Raw genomic sequence first — 26,357 nt, 5'->3', positions numbered from 1 at the left:
TACACTGTGATAACATTACAAATATGGTCACCATTATAATGATCAAAACCATACAATTCCCTTCTAATAAAACATTAAAGGATTCACATTCAAATCCTCTTTCCTCATGGTTTCTTCAATTAGGTCACCAACTCCAAAACCCTTACTAACGCTAGTAAACTCAGATATTGCTTTTAACTAAATACCTGCCTCCATGTGTAGACCACAGTGTAATAACAATCCATTAAAAGCCTATTGTGTTTAACACATGCTTTTCACAATAAATAAGTACGGCCTCCTGGCTTTCTCATACCTTTTTATAGTATACAGATCAAACCGATGAAATCTGACATACATTTTCCCCATAAAAAACAGTAAGGGCTAGACCCTTTATAATTGGCTTGATGCCCTAACCAGCACAGGCATACTGCGGTGCTTCTATGCAAGTATCATGCATGCATTTATTAAATGATAAATTTGTTCAAAATTACAGTTAGCAAAACAATCTACAAACTCTCTTAAGAGTGCCTAACAAGGATTATCACAATAAAAAGCTTCCACCCCATGGGTTTTTTCACAGCGGATGATGAACACCAAATTCCATGCCTACCATGGTTATCTGGGAGATTTTTTTTTTTTTTTTTTTTTTTACTAAATATGGTTTACTTTATTTCTTCCAATGAAAGTGTGCTGCTTGCAGGCTGTCGCTGTGTCGAGATTGATACCTGGGATGGGCCTGGCAATGACCCAGTTGTTACTCATGGTGGCACTTTGACAAGCAAGATCTCATTTAAGGATGTCCTGCACATGGTAAAAACATGTGCATTTGTGGTATGTATTCTAGCATTATTACGGCAAATGCTTTATCTTGATCCTGTTGATGCTTTTCTCTTTTATTTATTTATTTTTTGTTAAGCATTTATCATTTTTCTGCACAAGTACATTCCATATTACAGCACACATCTTTAATTTTTACATATCCACTTAATTTCCATATATACCTATATATAGGAGGGGTAACATAACAAACCATAATAACAAAGTAAATACATATTACCCAAGTTGGAAAAATCTATGTACACTCAGTATTGTACTTTATATAACAATTGACTGGGCTTGCGCTTCGTCGGCCCTACCATTCTTCCAGCTAGTCTCAGGTTGCCAAATCGTTTGTCCTAATATCTTAGCTTTTCGCCCCTTCCTATCGTATATTGCTTTTTCCAAGTTATACGTAGCAAGGAGGCTTGCAATCCATGTTTGGAAAGAGGGGGGGCACCTTATCCAGCCATGTCCTTGCTATGCAAATTCGATAGATTTGCCATTGAAACAAACAAGAATTCATTTTAGTGAAATTTCGAAAAATTCCTCAATTGCGTTTTTTAGAGTATACAGCTGTGGGCATTGAGCAAACATATGCACAATGTCTGCCTCGTTAGAATCACAGCGAGGGCATAGTATTCCAGACGTGCCACCCCATTGTGCAATTCTAGCCGGTGTATGATATAGTGAGTAAATAGTTTTATAATGTTGAGATTGTAATGTAGCTGAACAGAGCACAGTTCGACCCATATCGAGGGATGCCTGAAAGCCTTCCGGATCGGTCCCCAGCTTTTCAATCCATTTTAGAGCATATTTCCCCCTGTCATCAATTTTAATTACACTGAGCTCAGCATAAAGTTGCCTAATTGTGCAGCACATGGATCGTTCTATATATTCCATTACTTTATTTTGACTGAAACCTAGTGGGCCGCCCTGCTTTTGAAGGAGAAAGCTTCTTACTTGTAAGTACTTAAAAAAGCTGCGTCTTTCTATTCCAAATTTAGCTTGTAGTTCTCCAAATTGTAGTATACCCCCCTGGTTATCCAGGAGGTTACCAACCTTTACAATCCCCTTATTATTCCAGTCCTTCATAGTTGTATCCCTGAAAATGTCTCCTTGTAATGAAGTATTCGTGTACAACCTTGTATAATTATTGTACCTACCTAGACCCAATTTTTTTGATATCGCACTCCAAATCATATAAGCTGCCCTTAGTGTCTTAAAACGTGTGTGTTTAAAGTAACTGAAGTCAATTGTGTTTAAGAATCCACTCTCCGCCCCCTCACCCAATAGTGCAGTATATACATTAGTGAATCCTAATCTATCCTCAGTTTGCCCTAGGCCACCCCCCCAATCAACCCCTGAAAATACTGCAAGGCGGCTGCCCAATAATAAAGCCTAAAGTCTGGTGCCCCCCAACCCCCCTTCTCTCTAGATAACGTAAGATACCGATAGGCTCTCCTTGTCTTCCCCTGAGCCCATATGAGTCTGTTAAGTATCCCTTCTAATTTATTAAACCAATTATGATCAAAATGTAATGGGATAGCTCTGAAAAGATACAGAAACTTCGGGAAGGTCACCATCTTTATTACGTTAATACGGCCCATTAGAGTAAGGTGTAGAGTGTGAATCCTTTCGGTGTTTTCTTTTACTTTTGCCAGGAGTGGACCCATATTTAGCTCTACCAGTTTATCTAGGTCAGCTGTGATTCTTATTCCTAGGTATACCGCTTCTGTGACCACTTTTGTGTCTTGATATATTACTGAGTTATTCTGTACTATCTGTGTCTTCTCTTTATTTATTGAGTATCCTGACACCCTGCCAAAGTTTACTGCTTCCTGCTCTATTTCGACTATTGCACTTTCTGGGTTCGGTGTAATGATTGCTACGTCGTCTGCGTATGCAAATATTTTATGCTCCTGCCCCTGGAGTTTAACAGGAAGGATAAAATTATTTCCCTCTAATCTTCGCAACAAGGGATCCAGATATAATGCAAATAAAAGTGGGGATGCCGGGCAGCCTTGCCGTGTACCCCGCCTTATTGGTACTTCGGAGGTAAAACCTTTATTAATCCTAATTCTTGCCAGCGGTTCCATATATAGAGCCTGAATAGCCTTGGTAAAACCTACACCTATGCCCGACCATTCCAAGACCTTCCACAGATAACCCCAGGAGACCCTGTCAAAAGCCTTTTCTGCATCCAAGAATACTGCAGCGACAGGGTCTCCTGCAGCTCCCACAGCGTCCAAGATGGTAACCATTTGTCTTGTATGCAGCGTAGTCCCTTTCCCCGGGATAAATCCGTGCTGTGCGGTATTCACTAGGCTCTCAATTATCTTGCTTAGCCTCTGAGCCAGTGCTTTAGAATAGATTTTTGCGTCCGCGTTCATAAGCGTTATAGGTCTGTAAGAGCCCGGCTCCAACGGTGACTTGTTCTTTTTAAGGATGACAATGATGTCTGCCCTCCCCCATGACTGCGGAATAGTCTCCCCTATCTGTGCTTGTCTTAGTGTCTCGAGCATATCTATCCCCAGGATATCCCAAAAGGTTTTATAAAATTCAGCTGGGATTTGGTCGGGGCCTGTTGCTTTCCCTGTTGGTAGCAGAATTACTGCATTTTGAACTTCCTGCAAAGACAGTGGCATTTCTAATGCCTCCTTTTCTTCATCTTTTAACTTTGCATGTGGAGTGCCTGCCAGGTATTCCTCTATTTCGAGGTCTCCATTACTAAGGTCGTGGTCATACAAATTTGCATAAAATTCCCTGAAAACTTCCCGTACCTCCTCCACCTTATTTACAACCCTACCCCTGCCTTCTTTAATCTCTTTTATTTCCCCAGCTGCCGTATTTTGTCTAATTCGCACTGCTAGTAGATGGCCAACTCGCTCATTGAGCTCATAGCATTTTTCTTTTTTGGCCATATAGTTACCTGCAGTTTTTCTTGCCATGCTCTCGCTAGCCTCTGATTTCTTTAGTTCTATCCTCAGTAAAATGTCCTCCACTGATTCTTGATTCATAATAGCCTGAATAAGTTGGTCTTCCAGCTCCGCCAGGTCGCTAAGCCTTCTAGTTAACGATAATTTTTCCATTTTAGCCCTATATAATGTAAAGCTTAGTGTTTCTCCCTGCACCCCGGCTTTAAAGGCATCCCAGACCATCCCTGCTGATGCTCATCCTCTATTGATATCCCAGAACTGCCTAATCCAGACCCTCATCTTATTAACATAATCTTCCTCGCTTAGTAGCCCTCTCTCAAACGTCCATTTATATTCTGCACGTTCTCCTCTGTTGATCTGGGGGATAGTTATTATAAGAGGGTTATGGTCTGAGAATACCCAGGGTAGCCTTTCAATCTGCATACCAGCAGCCAGGGAGCTGGAGACAAAAAAGTAGTCTAGTCTGGCGATCATCCTGTGTGGTGCTGAATAAAAGGTACTGCCTGTGCCCAGTGGGTTATTAACTGCCCAGACGTCCACTAATGCGTTATGTTGTGCTAAATTGTGGATGGCCCTACGTGTTTTCCTTTTGCGCTCCCCCTGGGTCCCCCCCTCCCGTCATACCCACCCCTGGCAATCCATTTACATTGAAATCCCCGCAACAGATCACAGGTTCTGGCCAGAGAGCTAATTCCAAGTCCAGGAAATCAAATAACTCGGGTTCATCATCATTTGAGCCATATACAGAAATAATTGTATAACATCCAGCGCCTGTTTCTGCTTCAATCATAACCCATCTCCCCCCTTGATCTTCCTTCCTTTTTTTTACCTTTATTACTCCCTTTTTAGCAATTATAGCCACACCTCTTGTCTTAGTATCCTGCTGTGTGTGTGCGAGGACTTCAAAACCAAGTTGTTCCAAAAGATATTTACTCCTGCCCTCTATGTGCGTCTCCTGGAGGCATATAACATCTAATTTTAATGATCTTAGCATTGCTGCAACCTTCTGTCTTTTCCCTCCCTCATTTAGGCCACATATATTAATTGAGGCAATTTTTAAAGCCATCTATACTTAATGCTGTTTCCCTTGTGAAGTGCCTAGTCCAATCGCCCTCCTCCTAGTACTAGGATATGTCCATGTGTCTTTTTCTCTTGTGCTGTAGTTACCCGCCATCCATCACCTTCCCCCCCGTGTCCCCCCCCCACTCCCCCCTTTCCCCACTCCCCCCCCCTTCCCCCCTCCCCCTGGCTGTCCCACCCCCTTACTACAGGCAAATAGGTCATACATGACCTATGTGTGACTGCTCTCTACTGTAGTGTCGCCTCCCCCTCCTTTCCCTTCTCCTCGCATAACTAACTTCTCCAGGAGTCTAACCATTAGTGTAGATCTTTCACAAGTATGTTCTACGTTATTCTAGCTAACTCTGTGCCTTTCTTATTTCTACTCCTATGGTTCTCAGTGATCTCTGCTAGATATTCGCCTGCCTTGATTTCCGAAAAAAACATTCTAGTTTGACCCCCCGTGATGACTTTTAGTTTCGCAGGGAACATTAAATATGCTTCAGAGCCCTGTTGTTTCCACCTCCTTTCTACTGTCACATGGCAAAAGTCAGGCCTTGCAAAGAATGTGATTCCGTCATATGTTTTCTTAGCATCAGGCCTGGCTTTTGTCATTATTTCTTGCCTCGCAAGGAAGTTTCCTAGAAAAACTAGCATAGCCCTCGACAAGATATCCTGATTCCCACCTCGTCTCTTCTTCTGCGTAAGTGGAAATCTGTGGGCTCTCTGAACCTCAGTCTTCCATTGCCACTGTGCCTCTGGGAATGCACCTTTCAACAGCTTGACCACATACCCTCTTGCGTCCTGCCCTTCCACTCCCTCCTCCAGTCCAAGAAGTCGAACGTTATTTCGTCTCTGACGATTTTCAAAGTCTTCTACCTTCCATTGTAGGTCTTCAACAATCTTCCCCTGCTCCATTTTGTATGACTGCAAGTCTGTGAACTCGTCCTCAAGCCTGCCAGTCCTTTCCTCTACTTGAACGACTCTCTTCTACTTCTTCATATCTTTTGTTAATTTTTCTAATGCTCGCTTGAATTTTCTTTGTGTCTTGTCTGGCTCTCCGGCTCTCTGACCTTGCCTCTGCATGCATCTGCTTCAACATATTGAACATACCATCTAGTGTTGCGTGTGGCATTGAGCCCACATTGCTTGCAGCCCCTTCTTCTGGATAGTTTTCTTGTTGGATTCTGGAGGTGCCACTATAGTCCCACAGTAACTTCTTGTTAGTACTAGAGGAAGAACCTTCCCTGTCCCGCCTTATTACTGAAATTCTTTTCTTTCGAGTACCTTTACTCTTAGAAGCACTAGTGTGAGTTTCCTCCGAGTCTGATGAGAGTTCTGTAATACTGCCCTCTCCCTGCGAGCTTATTTGGGAAGAATCAGAGCCTTCATTTACTGAAAAGAACTTGTCCCCTTCTGGGGAACGCCCTCTCCCTTCCTTAGGTGCACCTTGTTCGTACTGTGAATCGTAGCTTGCTAAGCTTTTCAGGCTACCCCAGGTTGCATTTTGTAGATGTTCCTGCTTGTTCTCTATAGGAAGCCCTACCTCGACCTGAAGGAGAGCGTCCAGCATTTGCGAGTTGTTATACCCCTCTGTGTCTCCCAAGCCCTTTGTGCACAGCTCCGTTCCATCCCTGCTCACCGGAGTTGCAGTCTCGGCGTCCCTGATATCGTGAAGCGCTTCCGCGGGAGGCGTGTGCTCCAGGAGCCCCTGTTGCTCCGCAACCTCAGCGCTTGCATCCTCGAGGACGGCGGGTGCTGTTTCAGCGTTCACCATGTCGGGCGGGCTCTCAGACGGGACGGCTGTCGATCCAGCTGCCGCTTTACCCGCAAATGCTTCAGACAAGGTAGGCTGTCTAAGCTCTTTTGCCACGAGGGGGTTTTGATGCTGTGACCCTCTAGCCTCCTTTGTCTGCGCACTGTCGCCCTGCTGTTGTTCACGCTGCTGTGTCCTGTTCCCCGCGGCGTTTACATGTTTTACCGCTTTCGCCGCTCTTTGCTCAGCTTTCTTCTCCTTTTCTTTTTCAATCTTGTCAGCCTTCTCCGCTTTCTTGCCCAGAAGCGCTCTCGAGGCAGTGGTGTTTAAAGGGGTCAATCGCTTGTTTGTACTCGGGATCTTTGGTACTGCCCCAGTACGATGTGCCATCTTCAGAGCGACTCGTAGGTTGATGTAAAAGGTCCGCCAGTGCCTGCCCAATATCGCCGCTATCGTGGAGACCGATATCAATGCTGCCTTGCCTGATCGCGGCTCGGTATCCGATTGCTCTCGAATCTGGGTCTTGGCTAGCCCCTGAAGAAGCAGCATATTCGACTTAGTCCTCCGTCGGCATTCATGAGTTAGGAGAGGGAGTTTGTGCGACTATCCTCTACAGCAGCTCAGCGGCCATCTTGCCCCTATCTGGGAGATTTTATGTAGCAAAATGCCTGTAACACCGCATGATTATCCACATTTAAAGGTTTCTTGGCTTCAACAATGTGTTTCCTAATAATTCAGCTAAGCCTCCTGCTTGTGCCATAACATTTTACAATAAAGAAATCAGACTCCGAATTTAGACGTAACTTCTACCAGCGATCCAATTTGGCCAGCACCCTTTAGCATTGGCTTGTCACCATAAGCAAACCAGGCCTTCTGTATTGAGTGTAAGCTTTCTGACTAAACAACCATCAAAGAATGAGATGGGGAGGAAGTTCGTTTGCACACGTAGTACCGATCTTGCACCCAGTCTCGGAGCACTGGAAAATGAACTTTCCTTCAGGAATAAACTTAAGACATGGCTGTTTACACGTTAATGTACCAGAGGCCCTACTCTCAGCACAGTAATCACCAGCGCGAGAAGCCTTCTGGTAGCCATGCGCTGCACAAAACGTAAGCATACAGTTACAAAATTTGAAATTTAAACCGCATTACAGTATACTAGGTCTCCTAGGAGGGCCTAACAATGATTATCACGGTGCAAATATTCTATTCCCAATATTTATCACGGGGGTAATCCACACTAAACCCCTTGCCAGGGTCATAGGTTTGCTACATTACCCACACAGCCTGCTGTATTGAGCATAAGCTTTGACATATTGCCACCAGAGAAGAACAAACACCAAAATTACCTTATTATCGAGGAGACCTTGTTTGATAACATCACAGTGGCATTTGTTTGATCTTAAAGTGCAAGACCGAAAGGTCAAACAAAATAGCTTTGCTTGATAAAGAGCCTGACTGGAGCAGCTGTATGAACAAACGATCACAGCTTTTAAGAGCGGTAAGCCCTTTTTTTGTAGAAGCACACAAAATATGTGTGAATCTGAATCATCTACCGGTATTTATTTGTTTTGATCATATTAAAATATTTATTTCCACCACACTGCAGAGTTACAATAATGTGCTTCATTTGTACTTTAATCATTCAGATACATTGTGAAATATTTGTACAGTTCATTTACTGGCATTAAAGTTTTGTTCTGTGCTGGAAAAAAGTAACCTCCTAAAGCCTTTGCCTTCGCATCCCCAGTACCCAGCAAGATTGTCACATAAGTCCCCTCACTTTGCACCAAGAGGGAAAACAATGAAACGCTAAGCTCTCTGGAAGACAGGGCATAACATTTGACATCTGTCTTTGCACAGCAAATGAGATGAGATGAAAACAAAATTTAAAGGCCTGTTAATTGTTCATTCACTTCTGAACTCCAGCATGGTTATTTTGGCGGTGCCTCAGCCAAACCCCTCCCCCCGCCCCCCCCCCCCCCCCCCCCCCCCCCCCCCGCCCGCAAACGCCCTCCCCCCGATGCCTTCTTGCAGCACCTAAGGCAGGGGATTGAAATTGAGAAAGAGCAAGGTTTAATTTATGCTATCAGTAAGGACCACTGTTCTGTCTAAACGCTTGTTTATTTTGAACATTATTCCTCACAGGCATATGGCACTGGTGTACTGCAGGGATAGTTAGAAGCAGTCAAGCAGAATGAGGGAAGGCATAAACCTTTTCAAAGAAATACAACAAGTTTACTGCTGTGAACTAGCATACATGAGACGTCTGAAAATAAATCTTCTCTCCTGGAGTGCCTCACGAAAAAGAAAGTATTTCCCCGGGCAGCAAGCACTCATGGAAGAATACAAGGACCCAGTGAGAGAGGTGGTAAACCGGCTGTGCTCCATGGAGGCCCAAGGACATGCTGAACAACCTAAAAGTAAAGCCAGCAAATCGAAGCAAATGGAAGTTAAAAAACACCAAGCCCATTTTAAGTAATCAATGTAATGCACTCTTGGGGAAGCTGTCATGTCCCACAGTATGTCTTTGAACCAGATAGCAGTGCTGTCTGGTAGATTTCGACCTAAAGGAGCATCTAGATTTTTTCAAACGTATCCATTTTATCTCTTAAGAGTGGTCGACAACGTTTCCATGGCGTATATGTTCCATATTTTAGGATACCACAGATGCTGTGTTGGCTAGTCTGGTCCTTTCGATTTACTGAGCAATTGTCAGTCTGGCTGCCAGCTGAAGTTGGAAGATGAGCTTGCCTGTGGATGTAAACAAGAGGGTACAATCCTCTTCCGTGTGGCCTACTAGAGCTGTAAAAGGGTTCCCCTGCAATTGAACTTTGATCAAATTTTTACATGCACAGAAAAATCAAACATTCTTTAGTTGGTCACATCCCCACCATATATGAAAATAAGAGCCCATCACATCACTGGCCATCTAACACACATTCAAATCACTTTAGATCGCTTTTAAACACACTGGTGTCAGATACCATTGTAGGATAATTTTATATGCCCCTACTTTGTACTGGATGCAAATGGCGAACCTAGCTACCCTCTACCAGAATAATAACCATATGTTTTCAAGTATATCTTATTCTATGTCCTCTGAAAATTTCCAAGCATATGTTCGCTAATGTGGGGGAGTGTTTCAGCCAATGCCTGATACAAGAAGGAACCTACTATAGATCCATATCTTCTAAACTAGTATTGTTGCTTCTCCCACCCTCACTCACTCAGCTCCTGCGCCGGCAGTCGTGCCGGTGCAGGAGTTGCGTTAAACGTTGAACATAATTTGGTCTCAGTTGGAAGTCATTTGGATATTGCTCTCGACTTTTAAGGTTCCCTCTATCAAAGCCATAGGTCTCTACCCTCTGTCCAATGCATGTGTAACCTCTGTCTAGCATACATTGTTTGAAGTCTGGATTCACATCCCTTCCCTCCTCTGGTTTCTCGTTATTGTCTCATCGGCTATTGGTCTCCAGGTGAACTGCCTGTGGCATCGGAGTATGTTTAGAGGTTTAATATCTCAATAGCCTCTTGTTTGGTGGAAATAAAAATGTGTGTATGGCTGTGGTTTTAAGTCTAAAAAGGAGCTTAGCAGTTTGCCCCACCTGTTTGGCCATCAGACCGGAAGCTTCTCTTATTGTATTCAGAGCAATTGTGAATCCTCTGAATACAAAGAGTGCAGTCTTTCAAACTGCCCTCTCGATTTCTTCTTTTTCATTAAAAAAGTGACTATGGGTCAGAGCATCAGGGGCCACATTGTTCTTCGTTTGATAGGCATTGAAAACTATGGGTTATATGAAGCTCACATGAAGTGTTATCAGGAGCTTGTAATAAGAATTGTAACAGTCTTGAATATGCTGCTCCAGTTCTGGATCTGGGGCTGTTACTGCAATTCCTCTGATTCTCACGTTATTCCTTTGAGATCTGTTTCTGCTTTAATCCACTTTAACTAATAGTGTTTGGTATCTCTTTTTCAATTCTTCTAACCTAAACTCTATTTCATCCCTTTAATATGCCCCCTCCGCCACGGCTACCTCTAATTGCGCCACTCTGTTTTCAGCTTTTTAAATCGATTGATCAGTGTCTGAGATGGCTTCAGAAAAATCCTGCCTGAGGTTCAGAAGGAACATTATTACATGTACTTGAGTGATCGCCGGTACCAGAGGACTTGGGCTGGCTTTTCTCAGAAATCTACATGTCTTTAATTGTGGGCATTTTTGGCCTCTTGGTTCTCAACATCACCATTGCTGCAAGGCTTTCCATTGTTGATTGCCTTAAAAGAAGAACAATCTGCCAGACAACACATTTGTAAAGAGAGCAACCACATGAATTCACCACTCAGGGGGGTCAGCGATAAGTGCGTGCAGGACTCGTTTCTGCCGGTGTGGTTGGAGAGGTTATTTACTCTGTTTGTTACTGGGTATGATCAATAGTAGTTTGGATTACTTAGAGGGAGATTTTTGTTTAAAAATAACAATTTGTGCTTTCTTCATGTCAGTTTTCTTGAGCTCCTCTAAAGGCAATGTAAGTCACCCCACAGTCTGGTGTTGTATACAATAAGGGGAACGTAGAGGGCCTTTTTTCCTCTCACCCAGGAGTGGGAGGTCCAGCATAAACAAAGGCCTGAACAAACGTTATCAAAAAAGGGGATATGCCATTCCTCTCGAGTCAGAGAGTGCAGAGTCTGAAAAGACAGGAATCCCAAGTGTCCCATATGGGGTCAGTATAGGGAATTCCATTTGTTGGATAGTAATGCCCTCACACACCCTTGCAGGTGTCATGCTTCATCATCTGGGCTGCTTCTCGTTGGAACGGTGGTGCAATCCCCAACGGGTTCCGTATGGTACGGGCTCTTTATCAGAGATTTTTTTTATCCAACTGCCGTTGGATAAAAAGAGTCCTGTCTTTTCAGACTCTGCACTCTCTGACTAGAGAGGAACGGCATAACCCCTTTTTTGATAACGCAACAGTCTGGGCCATGCTGTCCATGATATGGCCACATTGTGCCTTACCCCTCTGACCAGGCTTGTGAGGGCCTCATCAGCACCATGGCTTTACATTTCGATTGTGCGTGGAGAGTGACTGACTCCTCTACGCAGCACTCTCACCAGATCATTCTCAGGCCAGTAGCTTCCTGCTTCATCGCTTACTTCTCTGAGCTTAGAACTCTCTGCCAGCTCCACACCATTGTGGGTGCTGACTGATGCTCACTGGCTGCCTGGCCTCTGGTTCCCCACCCCTCACAAAAATCATGTCTTCCTGACATTACAATCACTCTTTGTTCACAAGGGCTAGTGCTCCCAACTCGGAGTCCTGTTCTCCTGTTCTAGCACATCGTGGCGAGCGTCTTGTAGGGTGGTGTGAGAGGGCCTGAAGGTCACCACATCAGTGGTATTTAAAGTATGTTCTTACGTTTTTGCGGTACTGGATGTTAATCTCCCCAGCTTCCTCTCTGCTTTGTCTGGCTTCATTTGCATTCCTTCAGATGTGATAATAATCCTGGTGTCAAGAGCTCGTGGAGGGCACATGTAGATAGAACAGGTGAGGCAAATCAGTCAAAAAAGTAGCACCCCAAAACATTTTAAAGGGAAGGAAATTGTCTATACATAAGTGGAAACTGACAGTCACTCCGCAATCTGAAAGTTGCTGTGTCCCATTAAGCACACCACTGTTACTTTTGTAAATGCAGCTCTTGACTGAAAACTTAACGTTTTTTGGGTTTTGCTGACATCTTGGGGTGTCTAGCTTTTATTACTATGATTTTTTTAAAAATCAGATTAGAGTTCTCTTTCTATCCTCTTTTTTTCCTGTTTCTATTGAGGTGTTTCTCACCTTGCTTGTTTCTCTTCAGCCACCACGTCTGCTTCCTGACAGATGCCCTATCTGTGGCAAATATAAGAAAGATATTTTAAGTTGACCATGACATGCTTGATTCCTGGAATGGAAATCTGCTAGGCAATGTCTTACAGGTGCCTGAGACCCTGAGAGGAAGTACACATCACAACTCTGCTTGCAATCATAAGGAAAAGACTTGTGTGAAGTGCACTAGCTCATGTGGATATCTTTCCGTTCTTTTCCCGTAAGGGACCAGGTCTGTCGCCCAAAGGGTTTCAACAGATACCCCTCAGTCCCTCCTGCTCGTGGTTGTCCTCGAGGGTGCTCAACATTGGATCATTCCAAGTTGAAGGCCTCCTAGGTCTCTAGTTTAATGTAAAGAACGTTTCAATATCTAGGACCGCTCAGTCCTTGTGGGTATCGCAGTCAATGGCCTTGATAAAAAACACTCTCCCTATTCAGCCATGAAAGAGGATTAGGGATACGTCTTCTAAAACGGTGAAAGTCTGGACTGAAGAGGAGCTGCTGTCCATTTTGGCAATGGTGGACAATGTTCATACTCCTTTCCTACTAGACGCCACACTGGTCCTACTTAGTTACTCTCCTACGTTTACTTCTACTCATCTACAACAAGTTACTCCCAGCATTTTGCAATACCTTGAACTTCCATGTCATACATTTAGGGCAAATTGGTGAAAAGCTAAAGGGATAGCATCAAGGCTGTGCAGGGCATCCTTCAACACACAGAGTATTGGTCTGCCACAATGTGTTTAAGGTGGTATACACCTGTTACAACGCATTTTTTACTCCGCACTACCATTACAACGCGACTTTTACAACGCATACCATTACAACGCATTGCGCTGGGGGGCGCTCTAGGATAGGGAATAAGTATAATTTACTATCCAACACCTTCCCTAGGGTCCACGGGGACTGGAGTTAGAATAGTAAATTATACTTACCACTATCCAGCACCTCAAAGCGCTATGCGTTGTAATGGTATGCGTTGTAATGGTCGCGTTGTAACAGTAGGTAGTTGTAACGGTATGCGTTGTAACATGGTACATCCGTTTAAGGTTCCCCAGAGATATTAACACAAGAAAGCGTATCAGAATAAGTGAAACATTTGTCACTGGTAAGTACCCTTTTATCTTTTCTTCCATAATTATGGTTTCTTCTGCAACAACAGTTGTTAAATTACCACTAAATAATTTCTGGTGTATCAATTCAATCTTAGTTAATATGTGGAAAGGAATGTTTTATGCATGTCTTTTCCCAAATTGGACTTCTTGAATTTGGTGAGGAAATGAAAACAAATATTTAACTAGTTTGACAGTATTGGCTGCCTTACAGAATATGTTAACAAGTGAGAACATTCTGTTTGGAAAATATTTCTGTTTAACTCCAGTTGCATGCTATTTTTATTCCTAGGTATATGAGCAGGCCAGTCATGAGTGGTCCAGGACTGTATGATCCAACAACTATCATGAATGCAGATATTCTAGCATATTGTCAAAAGGAAGGCTGGTGTAAATTAGCTTTTTACCTTCTGTCATTTTTCTACTACTTGTATGGGTAAGTTAGTAGTTAATCTACGGTATATTCTCTTAATTGAGTTTCTTTGGTGTGACTTTCTCTTGCTATAAAAGGACAAATACATGTTCACCGAGGTCAGTTTTGATGCTCCTATTTCACTGAGGGACATACAGCTCTGATCTGACTGCCGATATATCAACTTCATTCTCTTGTACTGTGGCTAAGCCACTGTTTTACCTAAACGGATTTAGTCGTATAGAAATTAAGTGTAAGATTTTAGTGAGATTGTCCAGGCACTGATGAGGAATGAAGCGTGCCTGACAAAATGAAACAATAATATAACTTCATCATATTTATTTCTCTGATACTTCTAAATATTGAATATCTTTGTCTATGTGTGGTAACTCGAAAGAGTAAACTCGCCTTTAATTCCTTCTTCAAAAAACTTAGGTAATTCAATCTGGAAAAGGTTTTAATAGAATCTTAAAACCTAAGAAATGTTGATTCTTTCCTAAAAGTAAAGAATTAAATAGGGGAGAGCTTGGCAGAACAGCCCCTAAGAAAGAAAAATTTGGAAACATTGAGACACCGCCCGGACTTTGATAAGTGGAGCTAGTCAGAATCACCAGGGTTGGGGACTTATGGCAACAAGGTGACGTTGCCCCCTTTCCAGATTTACAACAAGACTACCAGTTATCACCTAAAAAACATATCGCTATCTGCAGGTCCGACATGCACTGAGGGTGGCGCTTCCAAGGGGGGTACGGTACTGCCAGAGTCCCCACGACTAGGGGACAGGCTTCTTGACTGATACATATCTAGCAAGGCCACATCACTGTTGTATAAGAAAATACTTCAGAACACTCCTGAGTTTCTGACACAATTGCACGAGCATTGTGCACACAATCTGGTGGGTCTTGAAGATGAGGACTGAGTGTAGGCCATGGCCTCCCATAGAGAAGTGGCCATACATTCTGATTTTCTCCTCTTACAATAAAAAATCCTTCACCATTCGTATTATCGCCCAACCATGCTGTTCTAAATGGGTAGGAGATCAAGAGTCCGTTGCAGACAGGGTTGTAGCCACAAGGGTACCTTCCACCACACAATTTGATAACGTCCAAATCTACTGGGCTTTTGGGTGACCGTAATAGATTGTATGAACAAAGTAAGCTGATCCTCACCTGAGAGCGAAATGGTGTCTTTTCAGTGTCTGGGAGGAAACAGACCTGCTCCCTATGGAAAGTATATATGGTTAACGTTTGGGCTGGGCATCGCAAAAAGGAATATTGCCAAGATGTGGGGAGCGGAATAAGTGTCCCTGCTAGAGGGTTTGAGACACAACATGGACTAGTGCATGCTGGCCAAAAGGATAGTCAATGAAGGCCGGGGCTGCCCTCGAAAATAGCTTAACATTCCAGAAGTAATATTTGTGGTGCCCCAGACACGGTTGTCGTGTCTGATTAGAGGGCCCTGGCGGAATCGACACAGTGTTTAAAATTGTAATGAGTGGGAGGTTCGGGGAGGAAGAAAGGTTTTTAAGTTGCCACATGTGTGATGCCTTGGTATTTTAACTGTGCTCCATTTCATATTGTTGTTTTTTACTGAAAATTTCATTTCTAGAAATTCTGAATTTTTAGAAAGAAAAGATAGGAAAACTGGACTGTTACCTTAAGCAGCCCAGCTAATCTAACTGAACGTGCAGTGCAGTGCCTTGGAAGTTAAGACTGATGTTTGTCTATTGAGTAGAATCTCTGATAGATAATGTGTTGTGGCCAATATTACTGTGGTTAAACATTTTATGACGGAAAGGTATTTAAAAGGGACAATTGAACATCTTCTGGAAAATGTTATTCAGGAAGGTACCATTTCGTATCTTCTGGTGTCCTCTGCAATTTTGAGACATTTTGTAAAAGAAAATAGTTTTCGGTCATATTTTCCCCACTGTTATAGTTGTTGTACTACAATGACCATTATGCATTGGCATGGACACCTTGACCATAAGGCACTGGCATGGACATCTGAAGCAAAGGACAGGACAAAATGAAGGTTGCAAAGATGAACTGCACCACTACATGGGTCATACTCCAAAGCAAAAACATGAACAAAGGCTGCTATTTAAGCCATGAATTTGCACCTGTGAGTGACTTTCTGACCTGATGGTGTGCTCGACCCATCCAATTGTTTATGCCTTTACTGCACGGACTGATACAACCTACTCTGGGTACATGTTGGTGCCACCAACAAGAAAGGCACTGTCTCTAGGCCCAGAACTCAAATAAAACCCCTGGACCAAGATCCCCTGACCCACAGGCTGATTGCCTCAATATCTCAACAGTGCCCAAGAGGTGTCAAAGGTGCCAGTAGTGTGCTATCTTAAACGCACTCCCAGGTAAGGGAAAATTGACACAGTAGGTTCAACAGTATGTGGAGTTTCAGTTACATTAATGAGTGCCTCAAATGTTTTAGGCAATTGGTATAGTGGATCGTTGTGCAAACATTTAACTCACGTCTTCGTCGAGACATATCAAGATTTCTAGTGTCCATCCAAGTTATAATTAACTGATATTTTTACCCGTCACTGCTTTTGGATACTGTCATGCTATCTGAACGCCTTTTAGATTCAATCCATATTCAGAGCAGAGAGTGATGAACCTGCTTTTCATGAGAAGCACAAGTTTTGACTTGCAAATGATTACATACTTTGGCTCAAGATGGGTGACTCTTCGAAAGTTCTAGTCCTTAAGAATAGTGAAGAATTTTCCTGAACACCTCTTGCAGCTCTTAGTAAAGTGCTATTACTGCCAGTCTATTTAACTGTCCTTCTTACAGTATTTGCGTCAACAAAATACACAAAATGAACAGGAGATGATCCACAGCGATGGATGACCCTGGTGGAAAAGCCTCTATCGCTCTAGGTATAGCCAAATGGAGCTGTTCTGTACAATACTGTGCAACTGTACAATACTGTGCAAATTCACAATTACATATTCTACATGTTTCATTTCAAATTGTTGTTCAGTATCTTTAAATTCTGCAGATGGTGGATCTGGCTTACACTTCCATACATCATCTCCTGGCAGCAGTAGCAGCTACCTGCTAAACAGAGAATACAAGTTCAGACTCAGAAAAACTTTATTTGATCATCATCAAATAAGATCATAAAAGTACAAAGAAGTAACAGATAAAATCTAAAAATTACACCGGTAGACAGCGTGCTATGACATTACAGAGCTTCCAGTAATACCAGAGTTATTAAAAGGATAATAAATTCATTACAGAATTCGATATGTAAATTCACAGATGACCGGTTCAAATGAATTGTAATAAAACAGTAGGAAGAATCTTTCAAAACGGTAAACACCAAGGCCTATTATGGTCTCGGGGACTTGCCGGTTTTTAAACCGGCACAGAAAAAAGACGGTACTGGAAAACAACTAGCAGGTCAATAAGTGATAAAAAAATAATATAATGCCAGCCTACATTGTTTAAAATTGTGGGGCTTTAAAATTGGTAAGATGTATTTTTTTCCTTTCTCTCTGATAAAATCCACAGAACAATATTAAATGGAGGTCAGATTGGGGCGAATTCCTGTCACGGGTACAGAGGAACAGCTCTGAATGGTTAAACCTTTTCTCTGGGAACCCAAGCAGCAGAGGTATCCTATTTAGGCAAAATCGCAATAATATGAATCTATGTTGTAGTTTTGGAACATCCTCCAAGTAGAAGTAGCCTCCCTTTAAGATGGAAGTAGGTTACTGGTAGGTGAGGATTGACTGTTTACTGTAGTTCTTCTCACTACGGTTATATTGATCCTTTAATATGAATGTGTCCATCACCCTTTGTCTTGAGGTCAGTCTACAAACTAGTGGGTCCTTGAAAAAGTCTGATATCCCCATCGCATTCAGTCCTACTTCAACGTAGTTTAACCATTTAATCAGTTTATAATTGTCTACTCTTCAGGCAGTTCCTTTTTACATTTTGTGTTAAAGGTACTGTGTCCCTGCACCAGATGGAATGCCACGGCAAGATGGGGGATAGTCTAATTGCATCTGTGATAAACCCAACTCCATATGTAATCTATAATCTTTACAGGATTGTTGAAGAGACATCAATAACTTATTGTTTTCAATAGATTGGAGACAGTCCACATGGGCCATACCCCAAACACCAGCCCCATAAATGGCCGCAGACTTGGTTTTAGCGTAGTAAATCTGTTTAATAGCGGCTAATGGTTTTATACCTATTCTGGATATTAATGCTTTTATCGCCGCTAGGCTCCTTTCCATTCCCATGGCCCTCCCCTTAACTAGCAAAGACCATGTTTGTTTATTATCAAATAAAACCCCTAGGTAATAGTCAACCGCTTCTATTTTCCTCGATTCTGTGTAAGGATAAGTCAATTTATCACAAGAACCCCCCCCCCCTACTTGCTATAATTACAAATGACTTTGTCTGGTTGACCTTTAAGTCCAAAGTACTCATGAAGGTCACATAGGCAGGGATGAGGTGTTGAAGTCCTATTCTTGTTCTGGCAATCAAAGCTGCATCGTCGGCATGAGCCAAAATTGTCAGCTGCGTAGAACCAGATACGGGAGGTCTGGGGTTGCACCGAGCAGGGCCTTCTCCACACCGTTCGAATCAAAGTTCATTTTCAAGATTCTTGTTATACTAATCTTAGTGGGAAAGACTAAAATAAATAATCCCACCAAGGAAAGCCCAAGTATATGAATTTAATGTCCTATTAACTCAACTTATGGAATCACCCTTTGAAACCATGTACTGTACCTCACACCAGTTCCTAGAAGGTGGTTTTCTTAGGTGCAGTCACATTCTTATGTAGAGTTAGTGAATTTCAGGCTCTGTTTCTCCAGGATCCTTACTTCCAGGTGCACAAGAACAGAGTAGTCTTCTGCACATTTCCACATTTTTTGCCAAAGGTGGTTTTAACATTTCATGTCAACCAATCTATAGACTTACCTGCAAATGTTATCAGCGAGGTCTCTGTATTTGTTATACCCATGAAAAGTTCTCCTGGATTATGTTGCCCTACCTGGATTATTAGGAAAACTAGCCAGCACTATGGCCAACTCCAATCACAGTGCTGAAACAGCCATATAAGACCCGACCTTCAGGGCTGGGGCACCATTTTTCATCCAGATCGGCTTCAAAGCCCAAACAGTTGCTGATTTGACCATCCACGGGGGCTCCGAGAATCTCAATGCCTGCATTCTACATCACCTTCAGAAGGAGCTGGACAGTAGGCAGAACAGATTATTAATCCACCCGATAATCGGCATAGTTTCAGCCACACCGCTACCGAAGCTGCAGCACACACTTACTCACAAAACAAAGTTTACCTACGAGGAGCAGCTTATACTGGATCCACCACCACAACCACCTCCCAAGCTGAAGAAGCATTGAGACAGGGACACTAGCCCTATACCCTCTCATTCCTATTCCTCCTTTCTCTTCTCCTCCCCCCAAGGTACCCACCCCTTCACCTAGAGCCCCTACACCACACAGGTCACCTCTGCCATCCAGAGGGGTTTCCTTATTCCTCCTATGGGAAGAGTAGATCTCTAGATCGATCACACCCCAAACCCATACAATGCCCCATATGACCCTGAACCCCAGAATAATCCCCTGGAAAAATTATGATGATGTCCCCCAGGTGACAACGACCCTGACCTCTATCCAGCCAAGCCTTCCCCTCCTGATGATACCGCCTCATATCATGTCATTGAAAGGGTGGTCATCTTTCACAAGGTAGACTTCTACATCATCACAGATGAGGATGACTTCCTGATGGAAACGCCTTCACATACCCCGCACTTAACTCAGTACCTACCCATGCTTAAGAGTATATTAACATCCACTCAATATGTCTTTGAAGATCCTGTTAAGGCCCGAGTAATCATGCCCAGGGTTGACAAAAAGTACAAGACATCCCCTTCAGACCTACCTTACATGAGGGGGCAGCTCCCTCACACTCTCTGGTCATCCATAGTGCCCTAAATACACATATACAAACGGTATTTAGGCTGACAAGGAGAGTAAAAAGTCGATGCAGCAGGGAAATTGGTTCCTACCCTATCTACCTCCCATTGTCAATCACCAATTTGGTCAGCCTACTCTGAACGTACGTCTGAACATACGTCTGAACACAGTGGGATGAAATGAGACGTTATCCAACTCCTCCCGGATCAGTACATGCAAATGGCCTAGGAGCTTGTTGCGGTTGGTCAAAACCTCTTCAATACAACTATAAGGGCTTTGGACGTGGCTGACACAGCCGCAAGGAGTATTAACTCCAGTGTTCTCATCTACCAACATGCCTGGCTGCTTGTCTCGAGTTTTAAGTCAGAAACACAACAGCATCTGAATACTTCTTCAGGTCTCACGTTGATCAGAGGCTAGAAAAGATCAAGAAGGACCTGGTCAAGGCATAGGGGCTCTTCAGTCCCCATTGTCTGTGCGTCCTTTCGTTACTCACAATTCTGTGATGGCACGAAAGTAACCCTTACCAGAGGTTTCCACCTCTACACACCTTCTGGGGTTATTTCAAAGGGGCCTATTGAGGAAATAACCACAAGGGTAGAAGCGTTGCAGCAGAGGGAGCCTCCCCCGCCAAGCAGCAACTCCCTCCTCCTTCTTCCCAAACACATTGCACCTGTCGGAGGGGGCTTGCAGCAGTTCCTCACACAATGACAAAATGACAAAACGACAAAACATCACCTCAGACCAATAGGTTCTGTCCATTTTAGAATAGGGCTACTGCCTGGAACTCGCTGCTCCACCGCCAAATTTTCCCCAAACCCCCATGCAATCACTCGCTCTCCACAGAACACCAGCGCTTCCTCCAGGAGGAAGCGGATGCACTATTTCTCAAAGGAACCATATAGTCTGTGGTGCCCATCCAAAGCAGCAAAGGGGTGTACTCCCTGTAATTTTTCATCACCAAGAAAGACTAGACCTTCTGAGCTATACTGGACCGAAGGCCCCTCGGCAAGTACATCCTGTAGGAGCAATTCCACATGGTCATGCTCCAGGATGTCATTTCTCTACTGCAGCAAGATGACTTAATGACCATTCTCAACCTAAATGAAGCCTGCTTGCACATCTTGATCAACCCTGCGCACCACTAATACCTCAGGTTTGTTCTGGGTGAACAGCACTTTTATTTAATAGTTCTGCCCCCTGTGTAACTACGGCTCCCAGAGTCTTTACCAAATGCCTTGCAGTAATAGCCGCTCCTCTCAGGAGGGGCGGCATCTAGATTTTCCCGCACCTCGACAACTGGCTGATCAAGAGCGCAAACAGACAGCAGTGCTTGGCCCATACCCGATTTCCCTAGATCTCAATTGTGATCTCTGGTTCACCATAAGCGTGGGCAAGTCCCACCTCCAACCCCTTCAGTTACAGCCCTTTCCAGAGGCAATTCCAAATTCAGTCACAGGGAAGGCTTATCTCAGCCCCACACGTGTCCAAGCTTTCCAGCTTCTGCTGCTTCTTTTTCAGCCAGATCGCCCAATAACATTCAGGCCAATAATTTGCCTTCTTTGCATGATGGCCTCCGACATCGCCATCATTCCACATGCTTGATTACTCATGCTTCTTCAAAAGTGCCTGGTAGAACAGGGGTCAAAGCGGAGGGTCTAATGTTCATTTGGACCAACACCCATTACTCTACAGTGATGGAACAGCAGCTACCTGTTGCAAGGCAGGCCCTTTCTAGATCTTGTTCCCCAAGTGACGAATATCACGGACACCTCTTTCATGGGCCGGGGGTGGGGGGCACATTTCGAAAAGCTGACTTTTAGGGTATGTGGACATCTCTTCAACACACCTTAAACATCAATTTATCTGGAATCAGTGGTGGTTCAACTGGCTATCAAAGCTTTCTTCTGCCGCGTACATCACAAAACAGTCTGGGTCAAAACAGTCAACATGACTGCCATATATTCCCTTCAGAAACAAGGGGCTCTCATTCTTTCCAGCTCTTGGTGTTAGCGCAGAAAATTTGGCAACGGGAAATCCACTACAAGTTACTTCTGCTAGTGGTATACCTTCTGGGAGTGGACAACAAGTTCACAGACATGCTCAGCAGGATGTGGCAACAAGTCCACCAGTGGGCACTCCATCCCCAAGTCCTACGCCCACACTTCCAACGCTGGTGGTTCCCCAATGTAGATCTGTTAGCAACCACCCAAAATGCAAAAGGCCCAAGTCTTGTCTCCAGGTTTCTGCACCCTCAGTCCATGGATGGCAAAGCTCTGTGGGTGAACTGGTCAGGGATATTTGCCTACACTTTCCCGCCTTTCACACTTTTTCCGGTCCGTAGGCTGCGGCAGACCTCTCTTACCCACATAATGGTGTCCTCTATGTGAACCAGACAATCTTGGTTCACAAACCTTCTAGAATTGTCTGTAGTCCCTCACAGGAAGCTTCTCAATCAGTCGCTTCTCAATCAGTCGGATCTTCTCACTCAGCACCTGGGTACATTCAGACACCTCAATGTCAAGCAGCTTCTCTATCCTCAAAGAGGCTCGCTGTCCCACTCCTAGAGCTTGCTATGCGGTAAAGTGGAAGAGGTTTGTCTAATACCGCCGACTCAAGCACATTGATCTATTCAAGCAGTCATACATATATAATAGAGAGAGAGAGAGAGAGACACAAAAAAGAAGCAGAGCACTACTCTGGGTAGTTCTCAAGTTTAGGTGGAAAGCAGCTCCTGTATATAGCACTCTCAACACAGAGACATTTTACGTCTTACAGCAGCTCAGCATGGACAGCATTGTGCTAGTCCTATGCTTAAAGACTTTGCTGTAGAAATGGCAAAAAACGTTGTCCCTTTCTATCTCGGCGTGTATGGCACTGTGCTAATCCTATGCTTAAAGACTAATAAAAAATGCAGGCATTTGAGGTGAGCAGATCTAGAGTGTTAAGGGTGCTCTATACAGGAGCTGCTTTACACCTAAATTTGATAACTACTCTGAGTTCTCTGCTCCTTTTTTGCATCATGTATGCGTCACTCTATGCCTCTAAGGGTATTGTTTTGGGATATATATATATATATATATATACTAGCAGCCCGTCCCGACGTTGTCCGGGAGTAAAAGGCTGCTTCAGGGCCCCCGCCCGCCACGCGAAAGAGTTGTCTTGCAAGTCCTGGCCCTGTTCAACTGATTTGGCCCACTTGTTATTTTTTTTAATTCGTATGTATTGTTTTCCGCGATTTTATGTTGTCCGCAAGATGTGAGGAAAGTGTTGTGACACCTGTTTAATGTTTTTTTTCTTTCGAAGGCTCTTTCCGTGTGTTCGTTTTTGTATCCCTTCAAAGAAGTTTCCCTTTCATTTTGTCAATTGTGTGGTGAAATCCTGGCAGTGCTCGAGTGATTATGGGCAGTTGTTATTTTCGTTATTCGTATGTCTTATTGTAAGCGTTTTATCTTGTCCGCAAGATCTGAGAAAAGTCTCGTGAATGCGCAGGCGATTGCGTTTCTCCGTTAAGAAATGCCGGCTTTTTTTGTTCGTGTTTACCCCCTGTGACGTCGTTGGTCAATGGTCAATGGTTAAAGATTTTTTTTTTTTTTGGTAAGCTCAAGTCGTGTGTGTGTTTTTTTTTAGTGCATTGTGATTGGTGTAGTATGCGATTAATCCTGCCCCCTGTGTGGCGTCATTTGACACTCCTCGTCGATGGAAGGCCCGCCCGGTTTTTAATTCGAAGCCGTCAATGTTGTCTGGGTAACTGCAACGAATGTGTGTATATTTCTTATAGCGCGCACCTCTGCTGTTTTTGTATATTGGTGTTACCGCGCTGTATGTGTGAATTTAAATTCATTAAAAGCGTATTTCCGCTGTATGTGTTGGGATTTGCAAATGTTTGCTAGAAATTCATTGAAAGCGCATTTCCGCTCCATGTCTGCATATTGTGCATTCTAAATTCAGTGAAAGCACATTTCCGCTCTATAGAGGCATATGTAAGTGTGTTGTGAAGTCGCTTGGCCTATGTTTATTTGCACTTGGCACGGCCCTGTAAACGCCCACATTTGTTGTTTGAGACGGCCACGACCACGCCCCCAAGGGACTACTACTACTTTACCACTTTTGGCGTTTTTGCTTTTTTAATGTATATGGTGTACTTATCTATAGCCTATGTCCTTCTGCCACATCTCCCCTTTCAAATGGTGTATTGGGTGTAGTGATTGGTGCTTTACTTTTGTAGTTTACCTGGCTCAAAGGTTTGTGTTCTCTCTTTATAATAGTAGTATAGATATATATATATAACTTCGAATCTTCTGATTCCCACCTTGTGTTCAGAAGTCACTGCACCACAGCAGCAGTAAGTTTAGATTATTTTATTCTTTTATAACACCATGTGCATTAGCAACAGGACGGCCTACGCGTTTCGACTACACTTAGTCTTCAACTGGACCATATATAGATATTGATTAGTCAATTGAAAGGAAAACATAACAGGTGTTTCTTTAAAGAATTTTGGAAATCAAGGCGACTAATTTCATAATTGCAGCATATACTTGTTCCTCTCAGATCCTCTGTCAGGCAGCAGAGGTCGCCGGAGAAGTCTTTACCTATGCGAAGTCTGGTGTTTACACCCACCATGTTTAATGCAGTTAAAACTTGATTCTTTTTAGAAGGTAGCGTGCATGCACAAAAAGGTTCTTACTTTCATCATCAAAGGTAGCCTATTTTTATTATTAAATTCCGCTTTTGTTTGTCCCCAGTAAAACGTATTAGTGATCTAGAAAGAGCTTAGTCTCAGTTTGCATGAAATATCCTTCCAGTCCTCAGATCTGCCTGGTGCCTTTAGTACTCTCTCGGTGACCAAAATGCATAAAACATTCAAAATTGTAGTCCTCATGAAAACATAAGACCTACTTGTGATCATTTGCCTTCATAATCTTTGTTTAATTTTATTGACTGATTTTATTTATTTTGCAGAATGATTTATGTATTAGTGAGCTCCTAAGAAGACACCTTATCCTATCACTCCAGTTCCAGTTAACTGCATGCAAAGGCCACAACCGAAAAGCAGAACAAGGACGTCTAGCAGTCCGCAGATTACAGCAAAAGATGTGATGACGCCTATTTTTTAAAAACGTTTCATGTTTTCTGCAGGTGGAAAGACTTTTCATGGTCCAATAGGACACTATTTGAAAAGAAATGAATTCTAAAAATAATGTACACTTATTGCTGAAATATTTTAGGATGTTAGCTTGAATTTGTTGCCTTCCTTTTCTAAACTATTACTTGAACAGGTTTTGTGCTAGAACGGCTGTGTACAAGACCATTGGAAGGGCTCACTTTGGAGTTCAAGTGTGTTTAAATTATTCTAGTTATTACGTATGCCTTTGTGGGGCATCACCCAGTAGCGGTGTTGGCTGGATGCACTGCAAACCTATTCGATGTTTTAAAAAATGCCATAACAATCAATACATTTCCATTCTTGAACTGTTGTATACAAGCATTGGGTGTGCATTTCACTGATTCTATCCACATTCCATCACGCTTTAGAATACATGGTTACCTTTCTCAATTGTAAATGCCATATAAAATTCATGCTGACTTCCTCATGTGTGAGTATTTTATTTCTTTTTTTTTTTATTTGAACTGATCCTGATATGATTGTATTGCAAAATGTATGTTTTACATTGAGTACAAGTGGAGAAAATAATCTGCTTTACAACCAAATTAAAAATAAACATTTGGCAGATTTGTAATTATTTACGCTGTTCATTACTACACAACAATAACACACATTTTACTGTTCAGGTCAATACTTTCACTGGACGTTTCTTGGCTTTCAATAAGCTGATTGAATCCTATCATAAGCAGCAACGTTTTGTGCTCTGAAATCATGTTCTATTCTGAATGACTGTTCTAAAAAGCATCAAACGCAGAAAGGGTAAATGGAGGACTGCCAGCAATAATTATAACCACTAGCAATATCTCGGGTGGCATTTCAACCCATTATTGTTTTGCCCACCATGCCACCTCAGATTAAACTCTGCCATACGCAAACCAGTCTTGCTCCTGCTTCAATAGGAACAGCCAGCCTGAACTGCCAAGCCAGGTCTTCTCTGAAACAGAACACAAGCAACCCAGGACCGGGTTTTGCCTGATTGGGCCTCTTTAGTTGGTTGTAGCTTCGCTCCAGTGGCACAGCGCGAAAGGGATCTATGTCTGGGCATATTCCTGGCCTCTAAGGACATTAAATGAAAAATACATAGAGTGATGGGTGGAATGCTTCCAAATAGTTTACCCACTGACAAGTGATTGGGATAGCATTCCAACCCATCGTTCTTTTGCCCCGCACCCCCACCCCCAATGCCACCTCAGATTAGACCTAGCTAAATGCAGACCAGTCTTGGTCCTACTCCAATATGAACAGCCCTGCCCAAACTACCAAG

The 26,357-nt window shown here is 43.1% G+C and overlaps 1 protein-coding gene across 1 annotated transcript in view; it reads left to right on the top strand.

The window, feature by feature from the left end:
• CNIH1 (cornichon family member 1) overlaps window positions 1–25,520 on the top strand; it is a 122,979-nt gene extending 97,459 nt beyond the window's left edge. The window contains exons 4-5 of the mRNA XM_086937434.1: window positions 13,819–13,962; window positions 24,889–25,520. Of these exons, the coding sequence (XP_086793560.1) occupies window positions 13,819–13,962; window positions 24,889–24,916 (172 nt within the window). The 3' untranslated portion in view covers window positions 24,917–25,520. The remainder of the gene's footprint in view (window positions 1–13,818; window positions 13,963–24,888) is intronic.
• The last annotated feature ends 837 nt before the right edge of the window (window positions 25,521–26,357 follow it).

The sequence above is a fragment of the Lissotriton vulgaris genome, chromosome 9 (assembly GCF_964263255.1).
Source record: "Lissotriton vulgaris chromosome 9, aLisVul1.2, whole genome shotgun sequence".
Taxonomy (NCBI): domain Eukaryota; kingdom Metazoa; phylum Chordata; class Amphibia; order Caudata; family Salamandridae; genus Lissotriton; species Lissotriton vulgaris.
Note: the sequence above shows the minus strand (reverse complement) of the source record. Positions and strands in the feature narration are given on the sequence as shown.